This window comes from Ursus maritimus, unplaced genomic scaffold (assembly GCF_017311325.1).
Source record: "Ursus maritimus isolate PB19 unplaced genomic scaffold, ASM1731132v1 scaffold_26, whole genome shotgun sequence".
Lineage (NCBI taxonomy): Eukaryota > Metazoa > Chordata > Mammalia > Carnivora > Ursidae > Ursus > Ursus maritimus.
In genome coordinates, this window is record NW_024425119.1 from 6646304 (window position 1) to 6665144 (window position 18841).

Here is an 18841-nt window from a genome sequence, read left to right on the forward strand (position 1 = left end):
GACCCTTCCCGTGGCCTCACAGCCGGGCAGGCAGGAGGCTCTTCCTGAGGCCACCCAGAGAGTCAGGAGCTGGGGGCAGAGCACGAACACAGCCCCACAGACCTGACTCTCAGGCCAGATTTCAAATTACCGGCACTACAGTCTCCCCCCGCCCCCACCCCCACCCCGGGAAGGCACGCGTCCTGGCCCACACGCATCTACACGCGTCCACACGTATCCCTGCTGTGAAAGCACGTCCCCAGGCAGGCCGAGGCTGCAGTGAAGCCGACCTCCCTTGTCCCAGTACTCGGAGCCAACAAAGCAGTGATTTCCTCTGACTCTGAAAACGCACGTTGTCCACATTTGAGGGAAAATTAGATCCATCCCGGTATGTCCAAAATGTTCTTCTTTAAAGAATTTCTGATGTCCTGGCAGCCTTTGGTACTGAGCTTCCTCTCCCTTTTTTCCCTCCCTCTTTTCTCCTTAGTTGTAATAGACTGGCTTTCCCTGGGGATAGCTTAGAACTGGATACAAAATTTTAGACTGAGGCATTTCAATTTTTGAAAAAAAAATTTTTTTTAATTTAATAAAGCACACAAGACACCTGAGCCTGGGAACCTATGCAGGTGTCCTCATGTGCGTGGGCCTAGGAGGCAGGAGACACTGCATGCAGAGCTCCCTCTGAGTCTCCCTGTCCCTCCTGAGACCCCTGCCACCTGCCACTCACTTGGGTGGGAGCATTGCCTCGTAAACCTCCTGGAGCCTCTCGTGGTATTTTCTTTAGCTTTCTCAACACCTCTAAAACTTCCTGACAAGGACAGCTACATATTACCAGACAGGAGAGTGTCATGGTCTCAGCAGAGGCCTGACTCACCCCCTACCAGCCCCATGACCTCGGGCCTGTTATTCGTCTGTGGCTCAGTCTTCTGACTCTAAAATGGGCATGTTAAGACCCCCAACGCCCTGGGGGCTCTTTTGAGGATTAAATATACCGATAAACCGGAAGTGCTTAGAGCAGTGTTTGGCGTGCAGTGCACACACACACACACACACACACACACACCACCACCACCACTAACCATGTGCTCACGGTCAATTCCTAACCCTCCTCAGGCTTCCCAGAAGTGAAATAGAAGCGATGACCAATTCCTGGCCCTATGGTGAAGATTCCATGGCATAATGTGTGTACAATGCCCACCAGTGCCCGGTACGTGGTGGTGGGCACTCCATTAAAACCAGGTCCTTTACCCCACCCCTCCTTTTGTTCACGTCCTGGCCCCACCTCAGTGGCCCCAGGGCGGCAACACTGCAGGACCTTCGCAATATTTAAACAACTCACAAACAGGGCCATCTTCACGAGAATTGGAGACTCTGACTTGACACAGTCACCATTCTTTGAGTACCTACAAGAAGCCCAGCCCTGCCACTGGGAGAGTGAAGGGTGAACTGCCCAGGCCCACACGCAACCAGCACTGTGCACAGTTCTGGAAGGGAGAGGAAGAGGAGGTAGAGGCGGCAGAGCTAGACAGCGAGGCTGATCCTGGTAAAAACAAGCTGCGGGCATCATGGTTATTCAGTCTAGGAGCCTGCTGTGAGCCCTGCCTCCCCCACTCTGCCTCCAGCTAGAAGATTTCCCCCCAACTAGAGTGCAGATAGGTTCCCCTTCTAGGCCATGCCTGACCTAGGCCTCTATCAGTCAGGATAAGACCCTACAGTTTTCAGGAGCAGGAGACATTCTGCTCCCTCTCTGTGGGCTCAGAAGCTTGCTGCCTCAAAGGCATGGTATCGCCCTGTGTCCCAAGGAGGAAGCTGCTATTGTCTGTGTGTTTGTGTGCCCCCCAAATTCATAGGCTGAAAACCTAATCCCCGATGTGACGGTATTAGGAGGTGGCGCCTTTGGAAGGGGCTGCGGCCATGAGGGTGGAGTGCCCTTGTAAAAGAGGCTCCAGAGAGGCCCCCGCTAGCTCTGCCATGTGAGGTCAAAGCCAGAAGTCTGTGGCTGGGGAGAGGCCCCTTCCCCAGCCCTGCTGGCATCTGATCTCTGACTTCCAGCCTCCAGAGTAGGAGAAACACATTTCCTCTGTTTATAGCCACTCTGTGGGATTCTGGGATGGCAGCTGAACAGACTAGGACTGAAACATGCCTCGAGCTCATCTACTTGGTGACCCTTGTCACCTTGCCTCATCCCCTGGCCTCCCAGGACATCTGAGCCCTGTCTGATTGGCCTGGGAATCTGAGGTCCTGATGTCCTGGCCAGCTCTTGTTTGTTTCCCATACCAGGAGCCAGACCCTTTCCTAGAACCACCACCTGGGACCCCTTCAAGAATGAACAGATCAGTGGGCACCATCCAGTCCCATCCATTCACTGGGATCCTCCCAAACTAATCACTGATGCTGCTGAACCAGGCTACACATCTTACAATAGGGGGCGTTGGCTGCCAAGGGCCCAAGCTTCATCCACTTTTCCCCAAGGACCCCATCCCTCCACCGCAGGTTCGAGCTCCATCCCTGCCCCGCCAGGGCTGCGTAGCCACCAGCCCATGATCATTGTTATATGGCAGCCAGGGAGACAATTACTGCTGTTATCTACCACGGCAAAGCCAACTCTTGGCAAATTCTAGTTTTTTGGTCATAAATATTTGTAGCAAGAATGGACCTCAGATAGGCCTGGTGTCTGGGCCTGTTGGGGGATGCTCCCAAGAAATTGGTCTTCACCACCCAGCCTTGCAGGAAACATTTGGGAACTTGTTGGGGTTGTTTACACCAGCTGTTTGCACCTGGTGAGCAAGGCGGCCATCACAGCCTCCTCATCAATCAGGAGATCTGAGGCAAGAAGCCAGACGGGTATTAAAGCCAGCGTGAGAATGGCAAAGGAAGCCCCTAAGCCTGGCAGAATCCTCGTTCCATTAGGTGGCATTATTCACAGCTTTCTGTCCCCAGGGAGGCCTGGGGACTGCACAGCCACACCTCTGCCTGCAGGTGCAATGGGCACCCCCGCTGTGCACGGCCACCTCCGTCGGTGGGGTCGCACACACCCTCGGCCATTAAGGATGTGTCAATTCTTCTGATGCCTTTGTTGCGTCTTTCTGTCACCGTCCCATCAAGACAACTTCACATTTACCGTCTTCATCTCTAAATTTCCTCAAATCCTTTAGTAAATAGGAAATAACGATCGCATAAATGCAGGATGCCTAGCCTATGGGCATTCCCTGAAAACAAATTTTTGAATGCACAAACGAAGACAGAGATGGATTTAGTCCATAACTAAGTCGACAAAGTTGTGCTAAGATCTGTGAGGCAGGCCCCGCGTCGGGGATGCAAAGAAATGTAAGAGTGAGTAGCTGTCCTCTAGGGCTCTGTGGCCTGGCTGGAGCCAGCAAGAGAGAACTTTCCTGCCCAGGGAATGTGCACGCATGTCTACACATTTTCCTGTCGCTTCACAGTTAGGCTGCTTCCAGCCAGCGTGCTGTGAGCAGAAGTGAGGGACGGCGCTCCTGGACTGGAACATCTCACAGCCGACGTGGCATCCACGTGGCCTCCATCGGTCCTGGTCCTTGAGCGGCTGTGAGAGCCCGAGCCCCCCTGCCCTGCCACCCTGGACATGGAGCATAAGTGAGGACAGATAAACAACTTCACATTATGTACCTGATTTATTTTAAGATTAATTTTTTACCCTGGCAGAGCCTCCTCTATTCCAAGACTAGTAAACACACAGACAAGTCCAGCGATGAGAGAAGACAGTGAGCAGATAAGGTGCCCCAACTTACTCACACCTGCTGGTTTATGGGCCACCCATCTATGGTGTGGTGTCCCCTCTTCCTAGAGCCCTCCCTCCAGGTCTCTGTGCACTGGTGCCTTCCTGTCGCCCCAGTCTCAGCCACCATGTTACCACCTCGACAGGCCTTTCCCGACCACCTGACCGGAGGGCACAACCCCAAACCACGGTCCCAGGACCGTTTTGCTTTCTCACCCTCACTGACATGTTCCCACTCACTGTCTATCTTTCCCCCACTACAGCGTAAGCACAGTGAGAGCAGGGACCATGTCTTCCTTGTCTGCAGCTGCATTCCCAGAATTGCGCCTGGTACAACGTAGGCAATCCTCCAGGGGGTGAACGAGTGAACACGTGATTTGCACCCGAGGAGTTCAGAATTGGGTGGGAAGAAACTTCCCGAGGGCTGAGTGTCCAGAAAAGGATGGGGGAGACAGGCCTCTCAAGGTCCTTTAAAAGGAGGGTCACTGAGGGCTGTTAGAGTGCTTGCAGCAGCCTAAGCACAGCTCAGCAGTGGGAACACACAGTCATCTGGGGTGACAGTGAATGGAGTGGCTCACCAGGGTGCAGGAGGACACTGGGAAGAAAGTGCCTGAGAGCCTCAAATGCTAGTTTATATTTGACCCAAGACCAAAAGGAAACGCTCTATGGGAGCTAATGGGAGGGGTGCTCCCCTCCCGCAGGCCAGGAAGAAAGTTTGAGAAAGACTGACTGGGTGGGATTTCCAAGCTAGAGGCCCAGAGAAAGTCCTTAGGCTATGACAACAGCCCACACAGAGGTGACAATCTGTGGACGGGAAGGAGGAAAATGATGAAGGAAGGATCAATAATTTTCATTCCAGAAAAGCTCCCTGTTTGCCCAACGCCACACATCCGGGGATGGGAGGGAGAAGGAGCCAGGCCCAGAGCTCAAAGGTTCCTTCCACCAGGCTCCTGAATTCAGTGGCCCTTCCACTATACAAAAACACCTCTCCGAGCCCTCTGGGAACACCCAGTGTAAGGCCGACAAGAGCAGCAATCTGGGGACGAGGCCCACGTGGGTTCCTGCACAGAGACCCAATACACCACTTCAATCCAGACAGTAAGAAACTCACGTCAGCATCGCACAAAAGGTATTTGCATTTTAGAGGGAGATTCTGAGCGTGAACCTTCGTAAAATGAGGATATAATACTTCCCTTGCTGACCACCCACAGTTTTCGTGAGGATGAAAAGGGATAATGGAATTCTTTCAAGTTCCAAGCCGCTTTATGAGTATCACTGTCACAAAGCACAAATTGTGGTTGTTAGAATTTCATCTCCTTTCCAGGGCACAGACTTCCTTACTGGCCCCTGGCTTCACAGCCAGGAGGAGCCTACACTTTCTGGGTGAGGGAGGGAGTGCTATTTGAAACAGTGGATGTAGCTTCATGGTGTGGAAAGTGTTTTCCGGCCCAATGCAAAGAGAATTTGCCCAGCCGTGTACATGGGAGGTGCTCACTAAATACTTGTTAATGAGGTTTGGACTGTGGGCCACACTAGCTTCTAGGCCTCCCACTCTCTAAAGCCGTGGAAGACAAGTGACATAAAGCAATGCAGATGGGCGGCAGGGAGACGTTTCTGCACCATCCCTGGTTTCCTGCTCCTCTCTTCCTTCCTTCCTGCCCACACACTCAATAATCTTCTTTGCATTAGGCCTTCCCACCTCTCTCTTCTCCGGGGCATCCTACGTCCCTGCCAGGATAGTTTTGCAAACGTACAGCTCCAATCACATCACCCTCTTCAAAAACTCCCTAGTGGTGTGAGGTCAGAGCCCTTGCGGGGGATGGGGAACGTTTCCTTCCACTCCTGATGTCTCCCCGATGTGGAGGGAGAGGGCTTAGTAGTCATGCCTGCCTCATCTCCCCCACCTCTCTCATTTCCCCTCCTGGGGGACAGAAGCTTATCTCACCGGTCTGTCTGGAAGGTGACACTGGCATTCCTTGTCTACCCACTTCCTCTGCCCTTCCTCCTGGGAGCCAAGGGCCTGCAGGGAACAGGTGTTCTTCTGCCCACCCACCAAGTCCTAACACTGGCCAGGCTTCCCTGTCCTTTGCTGCTGGCCACTGGCGGGGAAGTCTGTCTGTCATCTGGTATTAGGAAGCCTATCTGGCTCTCCTGCCAAGCTGCTTCCTCCCACGTAGCCTTTTTTAGCTTTAAAAGTGAAATCTTGGCTTTTGCCTACATCTGACTTGGCCTGACATCTCAGCTGGTTCAGTGATCAGGCCAGAAAGATGGGTACTTTTTTATTGGATGACCCTTGGAGCTCCGGCCAACGCTTTCTCCTCGTCTATGAAAATAAGCAGAGTTCTCAGCCTGGTATCCAAGGTCTTCCACTGAAAACTCAGCTCTCAGTCAATGCTCTGGGTCTAGCTGCCCCCTCCACTGTGTCCTGGACGTGCCACAGACCCAAAAAGGAGCTGCCACGCTGGGCTCCTCTCGCATCCCGGATGCACTTCGTGTTTTCCTATTTCCATAGGCAGAGCTCTCGGCTCCTCCCCTGGCACCAAAATTCTCCCCTTCATCGTCCAAGCCCAGCCCATGTGCACCCTTCCATGTGCCTTTCCTGCCCCTGAGGGATCTGATCTCTCCCTCTCATTCTGTTCCCTCTGCAGGGAAACTCTTGTCCTCCTGCTCACTCCCTCCTCCCTCTGCACCTGCCTGTGTGAATACCACTTATCTGTGAGCAATCCAACTTGATGCCCTTGTCTCCAGCCTCCCCTGAGCCCCCAGGAGTGTTGGAGGCTCCCCCAAAGCGTTTCCATAGAATCCCAGAGACCACTAAACACACTGAAGCGACATCCTCTACTGACTTTTCTCAAGAGACTTACTAAGGAACACAGATAACATTTATAAACATGCACACGCCTAAAGGGAGCAGAGCCTCCACTCTAGATGGTACCTTGGCTATAGCCACATAGAAATAAAAGCAATGCCCATTGTGAGTGGAGCCCAGGCAAGGGAAAGGCACCAAAAGAATCCCTTTGACTAGAATTAGTGAAACCTCTCTGGAATTTTCTGATCCTCTAGGGAAGGCTCTCTTGAAGACGGGGTTATCCTATCAAGTGTCTAGCTTCTAACTGGTCAGTGAATTAAAGACATCATATCATTAATTCAACTTTTCTGAGGTTAGTGAGAGGCTGACAGTCCTAGTGCCCAGATTCAACCAGGGAAAGAGGTGCATGCATCCAGGCCACCCAGGGTAAGTACCATGAGGAAAGGGTCTCAGCTCTCAGCCCTCCCCCTCGTAATAAGCACAAATGCCAAAAAGTGGCGCTCAGGCAACAGCAGGTTGCGGCTCAAATGACACGTCTGAATACGGAGGCCACCACATTTTTCTCACTGGCTTGAAGCTTGGGAAGTCTGATATGCCTCTTTGAAGTCTGCTCAGTGCGTGGGGAATGTGTGGATTTTCTGGGGCCTCGGCAATATGGGGATAGATAAGACCCTCCCAGGGCTCAAGTATCAAGAGCTTTCTCGACTCTGTAAACACCCCTGGGAAAGTGAGGAGGGCTAAAACGCTGAGATTTGTAACAGGAAGCGCTGAACCTGTCTTGCCTCTAGGTGAGGCTAAAGGGAAGAGACCCCATGGATGATTCTTAGGGGACAGTGAGGCAGTTAATCAACTTGGGCTGGAAGGCAACTGATAGAGAATGTTCTAGGGAAGATTTCTGCCTGAGGGGAGGCCTCTGGCAGGACCTGCGAGTACAGAACCACCGTACTTACCACCGTACTTCCTCATGTCTCCAATTAAAACCCACTGTACAAAGCATTTTGTCCCCGTTCCTCGTTCTCATTTTTGGTCACCACCACCAGAAACCTTGCACATGTTGCACTGACCATGTTCAAGGGGGCCTAGGGCAAACATGATTTGGTGACACCGTACCGATTTTGGTGAGCCACGCGGCCACAGCGCCATAGATCTCGTCCAGGATAAGGATGACCACGAGGTTGATGATGACTGCCGTTGCCGTCACCGTCACCCGGACATTGGAGCGCGTGGACTTGTTGAGAGACAGGGCCGCAGCGGTCGTGATGCGATACACGATGACCCCAAAGACAATGGAGAAGGTCAGGGCAATCTGTTTGGGAAACAGGCAGAGTCAGAGCTCAGCAGACAAGTATTGAGCAGCTCTACCTGCTCAGCCAACCGTCCTAGTCGCTACGTCAGGAACTACAGATCTGGAGTCCAGTCGTGCGCACCCTCTAAACTCGCATGCAAATCTTGAGGACAGGTGCACTGTCCGTGAGAGAGCGTCTTTCCTTTTTTATCAGATGCCAAATGGTTGGCAACACACACAAAACCCTAAGAATGAAAACGCTGGACACTGAGGTGTGTACAGCACACGTGATGTGAGTTCCTTCACTAGGGGCTTCCAATCGACTATGGACGTAAGCTGAACTCTTACTAAGCCACAGTGAGTAACACAAGAGAAGGTATCACGTGCTCAATGAAGGGACCGTACTCAGGAGAGAGGAGGCCAGCTGGAATAATGGCATAAACTGGGCTCTCGGTGAAGGGAAACGGAGCCACCGAAGGTGTCTTAAGCTGAGAAGCAGTGAGTTAGAGCTTCGGGATCTGGGTGCAGGAAGGCTGCCCAAAGGAGAATCAAGAGAGAGGAACGAGGAGTGAGATTTGTAGACTCTCGGTTCTCAGGGTGAACAAAATATCACTCTAAGATTTCTCTACCAGGCAACTATAATGGAGGACTCGGATTTCTCATTTGGTGCCAAAATCTCTGGCTGTTAGGTTGAAAGGAAAGTTTACCAGCCACTGGACCTCTAAGGGACCCCATTTCCTCCTTCTAGAACCTAAGAATAATAAACCCCTCTCCCAGACCAGCCCCTTTCCTCTCCCATCGCAGCCCAGAAAGGGCCATTTCCGTGAAGCGCAAGGATGTTCGGAGAAGAAAGTGCCCTGAGTGAGCTCTCAGAGAGGGCAGAGGGTGGAGACGGAACGTCTAGGTGTATAACCTGCTCAGAGAAAAATTCGGATTTGTTTTAGTCAAGCGAAGTCTTCTTTCTTAGAATTCTTTCTGCAGAGGAGGCTATGTAGGCAGTATTTCCCCTGGGGTCAGGGATGGGGGACTGGCACTGGCTGTGGAGAGCTACACAGAAACGTGGGGAGAAAGGTTCCCTCTGAAACTAGGGGAGGGGAGGGGAGGGGAGGGGAGGGGGTTCTGGCTCAGGCAATGCTTTGCAAGCAGTGTGTAGGACATTGGGGGGCAAACGGGGAATGGGTTGCAGAGGAGTCTAGGTATGAATGTCATCATACCTCTAGGGGTGTCTGGGGATGCAGCCTTGGCTGTTTATCCCTGTGCGCCGTAAAAATATTAGTGTTTACCCTCTGGGCCCCCGTGTGAAAAAGAAGGCCTCACTAAGGCAGGCAGGATGGCGATGTTCTCTGGGTAGAGGGGGTGTCAGGGTGGAGGAGAGGTTAGATGGGAAGGACACTGTGTGGGAGGCCCCTCTTCTGACACGGGGTGGGGGTGGGAGCCGCAGAGGCCCCAGCCTCCAGGACTATGGAGGAATGACGACCTTGTAAGTGGGAAAACCTGGACATGACATCACTGCTCTCCAACAATGTAGACATTTTCACTTCCCATTCCTCTGGGATTGTCACTGCCAGACAGTAAGGGCCTGGAAAACGTGGTGTGAGATTCTTTTCCCCCAAAATCACTTTTGCAGTGAAGGCCGGTGATGGCGGTATTGATGGTGGCAGGGGTTGGGGGGGTGGTCAGGGCATCAAAGAGTGAGTGTGTGCGCATTTGGGGGTGGGTCTGGGGGAAAACAACAATGGCAAAAACATCCTTGGCTTTGGGGTCTTGGGGGTGGAGCACGGAGGAATGAGTGGGGAGGAGATCAGCTTCTATTCTTCTCTAAGAGGCCCAGCTGCTCAACTGGGGAAGGAAGAAAACTCTTCATTGCTACCCAGAGTGCACTCTGTGGACCTGCTGTATCAGCAGGGAGCTTGGGGAACGTGCAGGGTCTCAAGCACTGGCTCAGAATCTGCACTTAAACAAGATGCGCCTTCAAGTTCTGGAGGTACTGCTCTCTTAGGAAAGCCCTTTTCCCCACCCTCCCTTCCTCCTCGGCCCTACCTACAACACAGCCCTCCCCTCCCCAGCCCCCTGCTGCTGTTCTCTGCCATCCTGACTTCTCAGCCCCTGATTTCCCATGCCACTATCGCAACCAAGCTCTGCCCTGTCCTTCAGGGATTCCCACAAGCCCTTCAGGAATTACAATTCTCAAGCTGGAAGAGCCTGAAGAACACCAGCCCCGTCCCATGACCACTTTGCAGATGAGGAAATGGGCATGGAAAGAGAAGTGATTTGCTCAAGGTCACAAGGCGAGACTACAACCCTAGTCTCTGGGATTCTGGTAGGAGTTAAAGGATTTCAGCATTCAGGGAACGTCCACATCCAGCCTCTAATCTCATATATAAGGAAACTGAGGCCCAAGAAGCAGCAATATGATGGGTCCAAGGTCTGGGCAGTTCCTGGCAAAGCTGGGATGATAGCGGTGGTAACATCATCACGAACTAAACCAGTTGTGCTCTCTTGATTTTGTTATTCAATGCCCATCCCCACGAGCACTAATCCTTACAACAATAGCATCAAATATGTCTTTTGTGGGTGTGATGTACTGACCATCCAGGATCTGAACCCTACTGTGTGGCTCCCACATCTACAATCCCATCCTGACATTAGAACATAGGTCCTCTAGTACTAAATCCAGCACTGTTTTCACCACTCTGGCCGCAATGCTGATTTTGCTTATTAAATTCAGCAAATATATGCTGGGTATATTTCATGTTTGTGATCTGTCTCCCCTCAAATAGGCCAAAAGCAGGGACTGGTCTTGTACTGCATTCAGCACCTTGTGCCATTTTCATAGCAGCACCTTACTATAAAACCTGCTTGGTAAAGATTTGCCGGTCCCTAGCTCTAGGAACCTAGCTCCCATGCACATGGAAACGTCATCATGCTCCCCATTGCTTTTGGTGTTCTGATCCTGTAGCTTCACTTGTGGACATAGCCAAACTGTAACAAAAGCCAGGCTGTGGGGTCCAGAGACCATTTAACACTATGAGAGACAGGAAGGAGAACGAGCCTGGTCCCCACCCTCCAGGTCTTGCATTCTGAATCAAAGGGAAAAATCATTGCACATATACAAGGATGAGCCTCGTAGCAGCTGGACAGAGTACAGGCTCAATTCACGTGCTTCATATGCTCTGAGCGGAGAGCGGAGGGATTAGAGAAAATCCCACGGAAGTCGTTTTGGGTCGGTTTCCTATGAGAAAGGCTTGGGGAAAAGAATTTTTAAGAAGCAAGCAGAAATGACAGGTCAGAAACAACCTGGACTGAACCAATGGGAGCGCACCCGTCTAGAGCAGGACATGGAATTAGTAGCTCAATTTTAAACCACACACACACCGACTTTATCATTGACATAATAAGTTGTCCCTGGCAACTTATTAATCTGATTAATTAACTTATCTTCTCATTCAGGCATTTATAAGCTACGTCTTGAGTGCCTCCTATGTGCCAGTCACCATGCTAAGTGGCAGGGATAAAGTAGCAAACAAATCACACAGGACCGCCTGCCCTTGCGCCACTGATCTTCTAGTGGGGAAAGACAGAAAACCAACTAGGAAATCACATCAAATAAATAGTATATCTAGTGTGATAAATACTATAGAAACAAAGAGAAACAGGAGTATAGGGATAGCTTGCAGTTTAAAATAGGGTGGTCAGGGGGCACCTGGGTGGCAGAGCGGTTAAGCGTCTGCCTTCGGCTCAGGGCGTGATCCCGGCATTATGGGATTGAGCCCCACGTCAGGCTCCTCCACTATGAGCCTGCTTCTTCCTCTCCCACTCCCCCTGCTTGTGTTCCCTCTCTCGCTGGCTGTCTCTATCTCTGTCGGATAAATAAATAAAATCTTAAAAAAAAAAAAAAGGGTGGTCAGGAAAGGCGCAGGTGAGGAGGTGACATTTCATCAAGGCTGTCACGGGGGAAGTCTGAGGGAAGGCGCTTTCGGCAGAGGGGGGCTAAGGGAGAAAGAACGGGAGCAGTGGGGGTGGAGAGGAGGACGCAGGACAAGGATGTGCAAGGGTGTACAGACAAGGATGTAGCACGAAGATGCTGGCTTCTATATCTCACGAGATGTGGAGGCTTAAGGGAATTTTGAGCAGAGAAGTGCCATGATTGATCTAGATTCTAAAAAGATGAGTCGGCTGATGATCTGTAGGGCACAATTAGGGGCCCCTTGCAACAAGCCAGGCACAGGAGCAGAGTTTCTGATGGCTGGTTCCCAATTCACAAGTTGAAGTAGATGACTGTCTTGGGCATGTGGGAGGGAAGCACCTAGCTTCCTAGGCACCTCGCTTAGAGCAAGGACACTGCTTTTGATAATCTCCTCCCACATATAAAGAAAACAAAGCAAGTTTAATTCAAAAAGGAAAGAAAGGGGTGCCTGGGTGGCTCAGTCGGTTGAGCATCCAACTCTTGATTTCAGCTCAGGTCCTGATCCCAGGGTTGTGGGGTTGAGCCCCGAGTTGGACTCCACGCTCAGCAGGGACTGTGCTTGGGATTTTCTCTCTCCCTTTGCCCCCGCCCCACCCTGCTCATGGGGAAGAGGAACACAGCACTGGGCCGTTGTTTTGTTCTCACCAACCCATGAAAAATATCCCCGCTGGTCTGGCAGACTGGCGTCCCTAAAACCCTGCCCATGGCCAGGGCCTCGGCATCTTTTGCCAAGACATAGTCACAGTGGGTGAAGGGGGGGGAGGATATTCAGTACTCACGTGTGTTGCAGTGGGTGCCTTTGGCTTACCCTAATTCTGTAAGGAAATCCCACTTGCTTATAGATACCACCATGACTGTTTATCTCCCTCTCCCCACCTTGTTCTAGGGCAGGGCCAAGCCCTTCTCTTTAGAAGACTGAGACTTTTTTTTAAATGAAAAAAAAAAAAAAGAGGAAAAATTAGCACAAAATAAAGATTTTTAAAAATCTAATAGATAGGAAACTATATAATTTATTGTCCAACCTGTAATACTTTTGAAGTAAATGGAGTGCTATTAATCCTTATCTCAGTTAACCTAAGAGTACCTGACTGAAAAGGGGTGATCTTTTTTTTTAAGATTTTATTTATTTGACAGAGAGAGAGAGAGCGAGCACACAAGCAGGGGGAACAGGAGAAAGAGAAGCAGACTCTCCACTGAGTAGGAAGCCCCATGTGAGGCTCGATCCCAGGACCCTGGAATCATGACCTGAGCTGATGGCAGACACTTAACCCACTGAGCCACCCAGGTGCCCCTAGAGGGGTGATTTTTAAAGGGGCTCCAACCCATCCCTACCACTATCTTCCTAGCTCCTGGTCAACCAGTCCAGTGCTCAGTGCTGGCTGATTACAGGTGGGGGACCCCAGGCACAGTGAGATGTAGCAATTAGTTCTTGGTTCTGACACAGAATCTCCCATTTGTATCAAGATGTGGAGGTGGGTGGGGTTAGGAAAGGGAAGATGAACAAAGAAATAATCATATGTTATTCTTAAAGAACACAAAAAAATTTCTGCACCCTCCAGTCAAGTTAGGAGGTCTCCATGGAATTTAAAAAAAAAAAAAAAAAGTAGAACCTTGGGCAGGTGACCTACCACCGAGCCAGTTTTCAGAACAGGCAGACCTCAAGAGTATTGCAGGTTCCATACCACCACAATAAAGCAAATATTGCAATGAAGAAAGTCAAATGAATTTTGTGGTCTTACAGTGCATATAAAAGCTATGTTTACACTATACTGTAGTCTACTAAGTGTGCACTGTGTCTAAAAAAACCCAATGCACATACCTTAACTAAAAAATACTTTATTGCAGGGGCGCCTGGGTGGCACAGCGGTTAAGCGTCTGCCTTCAGCTCAGGGCGTGATCCTGGCATTATGGGATCGAGCCCCACATCAGGCTCCTCCGCTATGAGCCTGCTTCTTCCTCTCCTACTCCCCCTGCTTGTGTTCCCTCTCTCTCTGGCTGTCTCTATCTCTGTCACATAAATAAATAAAGTCTTAAAAAAAATACTTTATTGCTAAAAAATGCTGACCGCTACCATCTGAGCTTTCAGTCAGCTGTAATTACTGATCACAGAGCACCGTAACAAATGTAATAACAATGAAACAGTATGAAATAATGTAAGAACTGCCAAGCTAGGCGTCCCTGGGTGGTTCAGTTGGTTCAGTGTCTGACTCCCAGTTTCGGCTCAGGTCATGATTGCAGGGTCATAGGATCAAGCCCCACATTAGGCTCCCTGCTCAGTGGGAGTCTGCTTGAGATTCTCTTCCTCTCCCTCTGCCCTCCCCTGCTTGTATGCTTGCTCGTATGCGTGCGTGTTCTCTATCAAATAAATAAGCAAATCTTAAAAAAAAAAAAAAAAAGAATTGCCAAACTATGACACAGAGGCAAGAAGTAAGCAAACCCTCTGGAAAAATGACGCCAATAGATTTGCTCAATGCAGGGTTACCACAAACCTTCAATTTGTAAAAAATGTAATACCAGCAAAGTGCAATAAAATGCAGCACAGTAAAACAAAGGTATGCCCGCATCTGTGAGTGGTGATGCAGTATCCTATTTGTCGTTGACAGTAATACTGACGATACCAGTTCCTCTCTCAGACAGCAGACAAGCTTCTCTTCTCCATTCTCTCCTCACCTGACCTATCACCGGCAGCTGATGTAATTGACTGCCCTCCCCCTGCAATTCTTTCTTGGATTCCAGGACTCCCCACGCTCCCCTGGCTCTTATTTTTGTTCTTGGTTTTTGGATCCTCCTCATGCTCCCACCCTTGAAGATGGCAGTGTCTTGGAACTCAACTCTTGGACTTCCCTCTACCTGCCCTCACTTCCCTGGTGACCTTGTACAATCTCATGGCTTTAAATACCACCAACACCATCTGACTCGGTCTCCTTTGAACTGGAAATTTATATCCATCATGAAGGCATTCCTCCCTATCCCGGGAAGGGAGAATTCCAGCTTTTGATTACTCGGGATAAGAACCTTAGAGTCCTGCTGGACTTCTCTCTGTTCTGCATCCTATGATGAAATTCTCGGGGAGCCATGTTTTCTCCAAGTATATGCGGTGCTACTTGCGTGGATCTGATTCCTGGCTTTTGGTTTTGTTCCACTGGTCTAATTATATCCCTGCAACAATATCACACTGTCATACTTCTTACTGTCTTACAGTAAGCTTCCACTTGGTAGAGCACCTGAGCCCTCTTTATGTCTCTTCAGGAGTGTCTTGACTATTCTTTTTTCTTTTTTTAAAGATTTATTTATTTATTTGAGAGAGAAGGGGTGGGTGGGGAGAAGGGGAGAGAGAATCCTCAATGAGACTCCTTGCTGAGCACAGAACCTGCTACGGCCTGATCCCAGAACCCTGAGATCATGACCTGAGCTGAAATCAAGAGTTGGACGCATAACTGAGTGAGCCACCCAGGTGCTCCAAGAGTGTCTTGACTATTCTTAGTTTTTGTGCTTCCATATAAATTATCAGGGAGGAAATATAAAGACTTTACAATGTTATTGTTTCATTACTGCCTATCCAACTTATATGCTATTATTAGTGTGTATACTGTATTCTACCTTATTTTTTTATTTATTTTTTATTTTAAGTAGGCTCCACACCCAATGTGGGGCTCAAACTCACAATCCCAAGATCAAGAGTCCTATGCTCTACTGACTGAGCCAGCCAGGCACCCCTCTACCTTATTTTTAACCCTATGAGATACCATCATCATTGTTTACAGTCAAAGATCACATAGGTTTTCCCATATATTTACTACTTTGTTCTTCATTCCTTCTTAAAAATATGGTTTTCCATATGGGATCACATCCAAAGAACATTCTTAGGATTTCCTTTAGTGAAAGATTCAGTTGGTTGAAAACTCTCAGCTTTTGTTTGGCTATAAATATCTTTATTTTATATTAATACTTCTACATTATATTTTTCTTGGGTATAGAATTCTAGGTTAGCAATTGTTTTCTCTTCAGCATATGAAGATAAACACATCACCGTATTCTGATTTCCAACCACTATGTGAAATCAATGGCCAATCGAACAGTCTCTTCATTAAAGGTAATTTGTGTTTTGATTTCTGACTGCATGTGAGATGTTTCTCGTGTCATATATATTCTATGATTTCACAGAGATAGAGTTCTTTCTATTTTTCCTGCTTGAATTTTGCCAGGATACTTCAATCTCTGAATTGGAATTCTGTTAGCGGAACTAGCCGACTAGGAGACCACCAGTCAGTGTATCTCATTCATTACTATTCTCACCTCTTTTCCCAGTAGTGCAAATAAATACATGTGAAATCTTCTCACTCTATTAATGTCTCTTTGGAATTTTCAGTCTTTTGCCTCCCTGTGCTACATTATGATAATTTTTTCTAACCTGAACTGCAGTTCACGAATGATCTCTTCAGCTATGTCTAATTTGTTGCTAAACCCATCCCTGGTGTGTGTGTGTGTGTGTGTGTGTGTGTGTGTGTGTGTGTATACAATATTATACATATGTATATTTATATATCCACATATATTATTATATATTACATATTCACATTCATTGACATTCATTTCTAGAAGATTTATTGACTAGTTTTCAAATCTTTAGGGTCATTTTTAAAATACTTTATTTTTGGGACACCTGGGTGGCTCAGTCAGTTAAGCATCTGCCTTCGGCTCAGGTCATGATCCCAGGGTCCTGGCATCCAGTCCCACACTGGGCTCCTTGCTTGGAGCCTGCTTCTCCCTCTGCCTGCTGCTCCTCCTGCTGGTGCATGTGCTTTCTCTCTCTGACAAATAATACATAAAATCTTCAAAATAGTTTCTTATTTTTTGCAGATATTTTGAAACTGGATGTTTTAACCTGTGACTGATATTTCCAGTGTCTTTAGTCTTTGCCGTCTTTCCGCACTGGTTTTCTTTCACTGTACTTTAGCTTCTTGTATAATTGATTATTTTTAACTGCATTCTCCTCCTTGCCCGTGAAAACTTTTTTTTTTTTAAGATTTTATTTATTTATTCGACAGAGATAGAGACAGCCAGAGAGAGAGGGAACATAAGCAGGGGAGTGGGAGAGGAAGAAGCAGGCTCCCAACAGAGGAGCCCGATGTGGGGCTCAATCCTGGAACACCGGGATCACGCCCTGAGCAGAAGGCAGATGCTTAACGACTGAGCCACCCAGGCGCCCCTCGAAAAATTCTTGAGGGGGGATTTTTTGAGGACTGGTGTAAATCTGCCTTCCCACAGAGAGAATGTGTGCTTGCTTCTGCCGGGCACCTGGGAGCACGACTTGCCCTGGCCAAGTTCACAGCCAAGCTTCCCTGGTCCTCTCAAGTGACAAACCGGGCTGGAAGTCCAGGATGGGGACCGTCCATGGCCACTTCTTAGGGACGGGGTTTTGTTTCCCTGATTCTCCCTGCTCTATTTAGAGCCAGAACACTGTTCTCAGCAGTCCCATAAGTGGGGAGGGGGTGGGTTTAGTTCTACTTCATCTTTATTCTGAAAGTGTAAGTCTGTGGAATTCCAATTTAACTTGGTGAGAACTTCCTGTTAGCATCTCCACTTTGAGCCAGCCACACCCCAATTTCTACCCTCTTTGCCTCATACAACCACCAAAAACCAAAGCCCAAGTTTGCCTAGACGGGAAAATGTCCTCAAGGCAAAAACAGTATTAATGCCCAGGTATTTGTCTCCTTGGTTCCGTTTCCCTTAGATGGATCTGTATTAGTAATATCCTAGTATTCTTTACTAACCTATTAGCCCCTCAAGGCTTTAAAAATGAAAAATATATTCATCCAATATTTCTTATTTTCGGCAAGATAGGATGCTACAAATATCCTAACCTACTGCTACTGGAGATAGAAGTCTATTTTACTTATCAGTTTCCTTATTTATGTACGTATTTGCTATCTGTAAACTCCTTAAGGAGAGATTATTTTATTTTCTACTCTATCCCCAATGCCTAAGAACACTGTCAAGCGTATAGTTGGCACCCATTAAATATATTTTTAAAATTTCTTTTAAAAGACTATGGACTCTGGGAAACAAACTGAGGGCTTCAGAGGGGAGGGGGGTGGGGGATTAGGACAGGCCGGTGATGGGTATTAAGGTGGGCACGTCTTGCATGGAGCACTGGGTGTTATACGCAAACAATGAATCATGGAACACTACATCAAAAACTAATGATGTACTGTACGGTGACTAACATAACATAATAAAAATAAATAAATAAAAGATTTTATATTAAGTAATCGCTGCACCCAACGTGGAACTTGAACTCATGACCCAGAAATCAAGAGTCACACACTGCAGTGACTGAGCCAGCTAGGCACCCCCCCCCTCCCCCGTCCCCCACCTTAAATATTTCTTGAATGAATGAATAAACTCTTTGACAACAATATGCACATTGTGGGAGGCTTTGAAATGCTAAATTAAACTTTACATCATTCCAGCTTAACACATTGTGATTCACCACATATTCTTGAATAAATTCTGCATGCCTTGCTCTTGTTAAGCAATGAGAAGGTAAGGAATGCAGATTGCTCAGTTTTGGCAAGGCACCCATCACCTCTGTGCTTCATCTGTGAAATGAGGCGCTGAAATAGACAGTGCCTAGGATTCCTTCTCTTTTTAAATTTCTGAGACTAAGACGTGCCTCCTGTCCTCAATGATCATAACAGCAATAATAACCTCAGGTCAGGGCCAGAGGTAACGCTGGCAGGTAGGTCCAGAAAATGATTATGATTTCAGTCCAGAATAAGCAATCCTCGCCCAACCCTACAACTAATGTGTAGCCCTGCTTAGAAATGCTGTAAGGACACAACTCTCCTTTGTAAAACAGAAGTTCCAGTCTTGGATACTAGACGCAATCTACCCATAAAGGGAGGGCTGGGGTCTCAGGGACCCGAGCTTAGTCCTCTGAGTTTCACCTTCCCGGGTCTTCTTGCTCCACTCACTGCTACCTCACCCATCCTGGCTCCCAAAGAATGACGTACTACCACTTTATTGATCTGACTTGGACACAAA

The 18841-nt window shown here is 48.5% G+C and overlaps 1 protein-coding gene across 1 annotated transcript in view; it reads right to left on the reverse strand.

Moving 5' to 3' along the window:
- Window positions 1-18841, reverse strand: part of ANO2 (anoctamin 2) — a 318709-nt gene that overhangs the window by 59582 nt on the left and 240286 nt on the right. Inside the window, exon 19 of the mRNA XM_040642600.1 lies at window positions 7653-7848. Within this exon, the coding sequence (XP_040498534.1) occupies window positions 7653-7848 (196 nt within the window). The remainder of the gene's footprint in view (window positions 1-7652; window positions 7849-18841) is intronic.